At 39.3% G+C, this 8749-nt stretch overlaps 1 protein-coding gene across 1 annotated transcript in view; it reads left to right on the top strand.

Annotated features, from left to right (window-relative positions):
- The first annotated feature begins 1527 nt into the window (after positions 1 to 1527).
- Positions 1528 to 8749, top strand: part of COMMD10 (COMM domain containing 10) — a 122673-nt gene continuing 115451 nt past the window's right edge. Inside the window, exons 1-2 of the mRNA XM_009285022.2 lie at positions 1528 to 1683; positions 3462 to 3617. Of these exons, the coding sequence (XP_009283297.1) occupies positions 1543 to 1683; positions 3462 to 3617 (297 nt within the window). The 5' untranslated portion in view covers positions 1528 to 1542. The remainder of the gene's footprint in view (positions 1684 to 3461; positions 3618 to 8749) is intronic.

Here is an 8749-nt window from a genome sequence, read left to right as displayed (position 1 = left end):
ACAGAGGTTTTTTTTTTTTTCAATTGCAGAACAAGTAATAGAGAAAAAATAAAGAAGTAAAATCAGTAGTCAGTTGCATCACACAGTGCCAAAAAGTCAAATGGAGACTAAATCTAACCTTGGCACTAAATACTGCAGGGGAAACTGTAAGATAAATGCTAAAACAGAAATTATTTTGTTGAGTTTCTTTATCTTTCAGTGTCAGATTCTGTTTATTCCCTTGTTCTGTGTTTAGAAAAAATACAAAAAGAAATACAGAATTTGTTTTCTATACACATATATATATACAAACAAAACGTTAAAATATTACTGGTTAGGAGCAGCAGGGATAGAAAATACAAATGTATTAAAGGTCATAATTCTGAGACTATAAGGATTGTTTTGATTATTTGATTCACTTGCTGATTTTATTCCTACCAAAATTACTAGCTTGGATGCTGTTGTTATTGCAGAGGGTTTTCTCAATTGCTTTGCATGGATATTAACTCATTGGTAACTGGAAAGTGTCACCAACCTTTTTTTTTTTTTTAACTACTCAATAGTAGTATTAGCAGGGTTTATATGAGCTGGAGCGGTCTCTTTAATTTAGCCCACTCAGTCAACCTCATGAATTGTTCAGCTGGCCTTTCCGAAGTTTCTGACTCTAGGGCGTGTTAAATGGCCAGAAACTTTAAATAAACTTATTTGCCTTAACAAAGCAGATACTCAGAGCTCTGCTTTTCCTTCTAACAGCTAATGATTCAAATAATGTTTCCATTTTGATACTCTAGTTACAGATATTGCAGTCATTGAAGTTTTTGTGTAATTGCCTCATTTTGTTTATTCTGACAGCTCAATTGCTTTTTTGTGTAGCTTTGCAGTTTTGGATTACTAAGTGGTCTAAATACGGTGTTTTGATGTCTGTAGCATAGATTTGTTAGTAATTATGTTTTAAAAGATGGCAATATCTGCATTTAAATTACTGTTTAATTTGCTGTAGTATAATGAATATAACTGCTGTATTTTAAAAGTACAGCACATTCTCAGTAATCTTCAGTAATACAGTAGGCTATAGGTTCAAATCTGACTTTCAAAATAAGCACACATTAGGCTTTTATTTCCTTTGTAACAGCATGGGTGGTTTTCAGAAGAGTATCCAGAGTGGAAGTTACATCCAGATGTAACTAACTTCACTACAGTTTTGCCTTCTGTTTTCTTTGGGGTCTGATTTAAGTAATGCGCTTCGTCCTTTTCTTATTTTTATTTATAGAAGGTTGTTAGAGATGATCTGATAGTTGAAAGAAAAATATTTCTTAAGTGTCTCTCAGGTGGAAAGAGAATGCATTTTCTTGTGATGTGTTTCAGGTAATCCTGATAAATTCTCATGTGATACCGTTGGCTTTTAATTTTGATTTTCAGTGAGAGGAATTGCATTGTATTTTTCTGTTGGAAAAGAGCTTTACTTTGTTATTTCTATTTAGAAACAACTGGACAGCCACTACGTTTATAAAAATGGGGAGAAAGTTTTTGTTTTGACGAGTATGTTCTTGGTCGCTAAATGGAATGTTAGGACTAACTATTTCTGTGCTTCAGGCTGAAAGTAGCTTCAGTGAAGAGGAGGAAGAAAAACTTCAAATAGCTTTTTCGTTGGAAAAGCAGGATCTTCATCTAGTTCTTGAAACCATATCATTCATTTTGGAACAGGTACCTTGTTTCTATCCTTATGAATTGATAAATATATATTTTTATCCGATTGTAGATTTCAAAAATATAAAAGTCATGTTAGAAAAGGAATTAGTGAAAAGATGTATCTGTAGTATATTATGTATGTTTTGGAGGTGTGATTTTATTGCTTTCGTTTGCATGCCTTCCTAATTTGGATTGGACTCATTCCATTTGTGGAGTGAGTTTCCAGCTACTGTAAATATAGGTGGTAGAGGTGAGCTCTGCATGACTCCAAGAGGTGTTGATAATTATGAGATATAATCTTTCCTCTTACTCATCGTAAGCAAGCCAGCCATGCATTTTTTAAATTCCTGTAAGGAAAATATTAGATGGCATTATTGAGCACTGCTTAAGTTATATGAAGCGTCAGCTATGGAAAATTTCCCTGCACAGAAGCAGTCTGTACTTAGGTGAACGGGTGCACCCGATGTAGCTCTAGTATCTGAATGAGTAGGTGACTGCATGGTGTAGAGCTAAGTATCTTGTAAACCGGGAAGGTTTTCTGGTCCTACAGTCTACCACTGCTGAGGCTGGGAAGCCGATGTATTACCTGGTAAATATGGTAACTTTATTAGAAATTCTCACAGCTGCGATGTTATCCATCCATTTCATGCAAGTATAGTAAGTGTAGTCTGTGCAGAGGGCATGCATACTGATGGTCTGTTGTGGGATTTGATTCTTGTCCTCTTACACATGTCGGTTTACGATTAGTTCACTTAGTTAGCACGTTCCACAGCATTACAAAGAAAACAAACAAACAGTCCTCCCCATGGCTCCTATCCACCGAAAAATCAAAATGAAACCTGAGGTCACATGCAGACTGGAATTTTGAATTTTCATCTCAACCAAACAGCAAACTTACCTGTTTGCCTGGTCCTAATTTCATCAGACTGCTTCATTTATATAATAATTATTGAAGATGAACAGAAAAAGCAGTTCAGTCTCCTCTAGGACTTAACTTCTTTTGCATTTAAAAAAAAAAAAGGGAAGGATATTAATATCTGCCCAAAGAAGAGTCCCAGATGGAATATGTGTTGTATGAGGACTCTTTTGTATTCCCGCTGATAGCTACGCTTCTTAGAGCAGCTGCTTGTTTTGTCAGAGCATAACTTTTTTAACAGCCATTTGGTCTATGGACATATTATAGATAGTAAGACTGCTGCATGGTCTTTGCCGCATGTGTTGTTTCTTTTTTCTTTTTTTTCCCTGCCCTGGTGCTGACGGAGTCCTGTTTTGGAAATGGAGCCCAGCACACTATGTAGAGTGTTTACCACAAAAATTGATGCTAATAGGGGGGTTGTATCTAACTCGCCTCTTTTGGCAAACTGTTCCTGTCTTTTCAGAATATTACCTCGCAGTTCAGGCTTGCTTGAACAGTGTGAATTTGGAAAAGTTGTCCTTTATTCACGGTCACAATTGACTTCAAAGCCCAGGTTTTTTTCAGTGGTAGCTGCTTTGGCATTACGTACAGTGGAAACATATACGTATACTCAGGTCTAGCTCGTATATGCGTTTTTTCATAGTTTGTCTGTCTTGAGAAGAGTCATTTGTAATACTGCATTTTGAGATACAATTGAGATAGTTACACTTTTCTATCTTTTCAGTCAGAGGGTTAAGATGAACAGGATGCTTGCAGTCCCACAGTAGAGTTGCTAGTAAAAATCTTGTGTGAACATGGTGGCCATCTGTGGTAGAATGTATCTGGCACAACTTGTGGAGCAGTACTCGACAACAGCAGTTATTTTTCCTTTTAACAGGCAGTCTATCATAACTTGAAGCCTGCTTCATTGCAACAACAGCTGCAAAGCATTCACCTGGATCAAGACAAAGCTGAAGCATTTGCCAGTGCATGGGCGGCTGCAGGTCAAGATGCGATTGAAAAGTTCAGGCAGAGGGTTTTGACCCCTCAGAAGGTAATGTTTTTTTCTAAGAGAGAATAAAGCTGTGTAGGTTTGTTTTAAAGCAAGGAGTTTAAACTAAGATACAAACTTTGTGACAAGCCGAAGTACTGGAAAATAAAAAGGGTACTTATTAGGTAGTAGATAAATGTGATCGGGTCAGTGGAGTTCCATTGTCTTAAAGAGATGTTACATGTTAGCTGGGCTGCTGTAACTGTTGGAACCTGACTATGTGTGCACTGTTAGCAATGTAAAGTAATACAACCATCTGGAGATGTTTGTGAACGTGCTTTACAATAGGGTAAGGGTAAAATGTGCTCATGAACACTTGTAGTGGTTTAGCTCGTGGGTGTGGCTCATCAGCCTGTTGAGTCTCTGTACTTAAAGTCTATCTAAGCTCCTGCCATCTTTAATTTTGTAAGCTGGTTGGATGGTGCATTTTGTGAGATACTTATTATGATTTTGAGATACTTTTCTACCATGGCATAATAATCTTGCTTCATACGTGCCTGTTACCAGTTAAAGCTTTGGTACATGCTGTGGAAGTCTCATTGTGTCTTTAGGCATAAATGTCTACATCTATGGGAAGGTATAGTAACATCCCTCTGTTGGTTCATAACAGGCCTTCAACTGCATTAGAAGGTGTATACAGAGCACATCAGTGTCAGCCAGGATCAAATGGTTCAAAAGAATTGTGGAACACTGACTCAATTATTCTTGCTTTATTTTTATCATTGCTATATATCTTGTTGGGATAAGATTCAGTTTGTTACTTTATGATTTGGTTAGTAAAAAATACATAGAAAATAAATTTTATATTTAAGGTACACATGATAACACTGACAGAAATAGAACAGCATAATTTATACCAGCAGGTTTATGCCTAAATAAACCTAGAATTTTATTTAGGTGTAAAATGCACATTTTGAGAAGACAAGATATATCTGTGGAGCAGGCTAACGATATTCAGAACTGCATCACAGATGATTTTTCCAAAGTATTTAAACTTGATCCGTTGTAAAACTGGGTAATTTTAGACACAAAACTTAGAATTTTCATGTGCAAAATTACAGTAACTCATGAACCTAACCAAGTAAATGACTGATAATGTAAGTATGCGATGTAGGCAAGTATGACTGTCTGTTGAAGGAGGTGAGTAATTTGAAAACCAAGTGAAATCACGGAAGGTTATAAGGCTAACTTTCAGAATGCAGCATATGTGTGCAGAATGGAAGGCAATTCTGAAGATACCCTACAAAGCAGCTGTCTGACAATTTTCTTCCGACAGGCTATGCACTAACACATATTTTACTGCTGGGTCTTTAGCATATGAGAAACTAATAAAACCACCTTTGATCCTCTTGTATTTGGAGCTTGTACCATACACACCTGTGGTTCTTCTGTGACCTAGTTTGGGGATAACATTGCTCTGTTTCTTGTCTGCAGTTTTGTGAACCCTGCAACATACAATGCTTCTGGTGTACGTTACAATTTTGGAGATTCTTTGTGACTTCACTACGATCTCATGGAATGGCATTTTGCTAGTATATTACATACTATATAAAGCAGTTTTAAACTGATTTGTAATTAAGCTTGCAGAAAAGCAGCTGCCAAATTATCATAGTGCAACTTGTTTTTTAGCATGAAAGCAGGTTTAAATATAGGTGTGTGCCTCTACGTATGCTTAAAGCATGATTTCACCCCCTTTTTTCTTTCCTTTTCCTAGCCTAGATGACAAGTGGAGTATCAATTTGAGTGTGAGTGTAGACTCTAAGGTGTAATTTGAGTTTGAACTTGAATATACTTTCTCAGTTTGTTTTGAAAACATCTTAATCCTGTTGAATTTAGTTGAGTGAAAAACTCAAAGTTCAAGAGAACTTTCCCTTAATCCAAAGCCTCAATTCACAGAACTAACTGCTAAATAAAGTATTTATTCCACTAACAAGGCACACAGAGGTAAAATATTTTTAAAATTGCATGGGATAATGGAAGAAGAACTTGCCATCTCCTTATAATCTTATGAATCTCCTTGTAATGTCTTTTGAGTGCAGTAGCTGACTGCATGATCCCTTCATTATTTCCTTCTATATTCTATAAGTCATTGTGTATCAGCACATATTTGCTGTATGACCTTTCTATACCTTGAGAAATAGTGGGCATTCTCTAAACTTGTAATACATTGTTATAGTAGCCAGCTTGCTGTAAACTTTCATCAACACCTTGGATTAAAGTTAAAGAGAGTTAGAATCTTGAAAAAATACTTAGACCAGAGTGCTAGTCTTTTAGATTAGATTTACAATTTAGGTTTTTAGATTGATTTAGAGATTGTATTAACTTCTTTCTTTGTAAAAAGAGATGTGTATCCAATTATTAATGCTCTCTGCAACAGGTACATACGGTTGTAACATTTAAAACAATTGACCCTAAAGTGTGCCCTCTGTATAGGTACTTCTTTACATGGCCGTGTATAAGTTAATGATTTGCACTGTACACCTCTCACAGAAGCAATATTAGGTACATAAAAAGAATATGACTGTTCTGTTGTCATAATTGTCAGCAACATAATCACAGAATCACAGAATGGTTGAGGTTGGAAAGGACCTCTGGAGGTCATGTGGTCCAGCCTCTCTGCTCAAGCAGGGCCACCTAAAGTCAGTTGCCCAGGGCTGTGTCCAGACAGCATTTGAACATCTCAAAGGATGGAGACTCCACCACCTTCCTGGGCAACCTGGTGCCAGTGGTTGGTCACCATCAAAGTGCAAAAGTGTTTTTCTGTGTTCAGGCAGAGCCTCCTGTGTTTCAGTTTGTGCCCATTGCCTCTTGTCCTGTCACTGGACACCACTGAAAAGAGCCTGGCTCCATCCGTCTTACACCCTCCCTTCAGGTATTTATATGCATTGATGAGATCCCCCTGAGCCCTCTCTTCTCCAGGCTGAACAGTCCCAGCTCTCTCAGCCTTTCCTCATACGTGAGGTACTCCAGTCCCTTCATCTTGGTGGCCCTTTGTTGGACTCTCTCCAGTATGTCCATGTCTCTCTTGTACTAGAGAGCCCAGAACTGGTAATAGTACTCCAGATGCGGCCTCACTATTGCTGTGTAGAAGGGAAGGATCACCTCCCTCAGCCTGCTGCCAATACTCCTAGTGCAGCCCTAGATACCATTACTCTTCTTTGCTGTAAGGGCACATTGTTGGCTCATGCTCAACTTTGTGTCCAGCAGGACTCCCAGGTCCTTTTTCACCAACCTGCTTTCCGGCTGGGTGGCCCCCAGCATGTACTGATGGCTGGGATTGTTCTTCCCCAGGTGCAGGACTTTGCGCCTCCCCTTGTTGAACTTCAGGACGTTCTTGTCAGACCATTTCTCCAGCCTGTACAGGTCCCTCTGAATGGCAGCATAACTCTCTGGTGAATCAGTAACTTCTCCCGTTTTTGTGTCATCTGCAAACTTGCTGAGGGTACACTCTGTCCCATCATCCAGATCATTAATGAAGATGTTGAACAGGACTGGACCCAGTATTTGCTCCTGGGGTACACTGCTAGTTCCTGGCCTCCGACTAGACTTTGTTCCTCTGATCACCACCCTCTGGGCCTCGCCATTCAGCCAGTTTTCAATCCACCTCTCTGTCTGCATCATCAGCCTTCATCAACCGCTTGTCTATGAGGATCTTACGGGACACAGTGTCAAAGGCCTCCCTGAAGTCAAGGTAGAGCCTATCCACTGCTCTCAGCTTGTCTACCAAGCCAGTCATTTCATTGTACAAGTTTATTAAGTTGGTCAGGCATGACTTCCCCATTGTGAATCCATGCTGACTACTTCAAGTCACCTTGTTCTTCACGCGCTTGGAAGTGGTTTCCAGGATTAGTTGTTCCATCACCTTCCCAGGGACTGAGGTGAGGCTGACCGGCCTTTAGTTCCCTGGGTCCTCATTGGTGAAGATAGGAGTGACATCTGCTTTCCTTGGGAATCTTGAGGATTGCTGTTTGGTGGGGGAGGCGTTGGATTTTTTTTTGTTTGTTTGGATGGTTGTTTTTTTTTTAAGACTCTCGGTTTATTCATGCTCTGTGTATGGTTGAAGTTGCATTCGTAATGATGCTTTTTTTTTTTTTGTCAAGTGTACCTTGTAGTTTTGTTAGTGATTCAGATTCCAGAAATACAGGAGTTACTGTACTGGATCAGAAAATCTGTTCATTGTGTATCCTGTCTTTGGCACCTTGGATGGAAGCATAGGGGTTGAATCCTCTAGTTAGCCTGTTTGATGAAAACTTCTGCCTCACCTCATGACTTAGAAGCTGTCTTATACACTCAAAGATGATTGTTTATAACTTGTGAAATATCCTACTTAATAAACCTGGAGGTTTCAGTCTGTGTACTTGCCTGATTTCTGATTTGCTACCACTTGGGGGAAAAGTGATATGTATTGATGTTTTTTAAAAACAGTATATCCATTATCTTTTGATTTTAACATATATCCCCTTTTTTATTATAAGAAATACTGAAGAAGAGTGTGGTCTTTCTTGTTTTCATTTTAAGCTGTGTAGTCTGTGATTTCCCACTCTCATTTTCTGGAAGTTTCCTGTTTGTCATCCTTCATGTTACCCATCTGAGATATTTCTGCTATATTTTGGAATAAACTAATGAGAGTAGAGAATGATATGGGCTTGCCTGGAATATTAATACTTTATGTGGTGGCTTTATAATAAAGGTCCCCTCAGGGGTCTGGACTGGGACAACACTATTTAATGTCTTCATCAATGACATAGTGGGATCAAGTGCTGCACCCTCAGCAAGTTTGTGGATGACACCAAGCTGAGTGGTGCAGTTGATTTGCTGGAGGGAAGGGACACCACCCAGAGGGACCTTGACAGCCTTGGGGAGTGGGCCCACGTGAACCTGATGAAGTTCAACAAGGCCAAGTGCAAGGTCCTGCACCTGGGCTGGGGCAATCCCTGGTATCAGTACAGCCTTGGGGATAAATGGATTGAGAGCAGCCCTGTGGAGAAGGACTTGGGGCTACTGGTGGATGAAAAGCTGGACATGAGCCAGCAATGTGCGCTTGCAGCCCAGAAAGCCAATCGTATCCTGGGCTGCATCGAAAGAAGGGTGGCCAGCAGGTCGAGGGAGGTGATTCTGCCCCTCTACTCTGCTCT

This window comes from Aptenodytes forsteri, unplaced genomic scaffold (genome assembly GCF_000699145.1).
Source record: "Aptenodytes forsteri isolate BGI_AS27 unplaced genomic scaffold, ASM69914v1 Scaffold167, whole genome shotgun sequence".
NCBI classification, from domain to species: Eukaryota; Metazoa; Chordata; class Aves; order Sphenisciformes; family Spheniscidae; genus Aptenodytes; species Aptenodytes forsteri.
The sequence above is the reverse complement of the archived record's forward strand: the minus strand, read 5'-3'. Positions and strand labels throughout refer to the sequence as shown.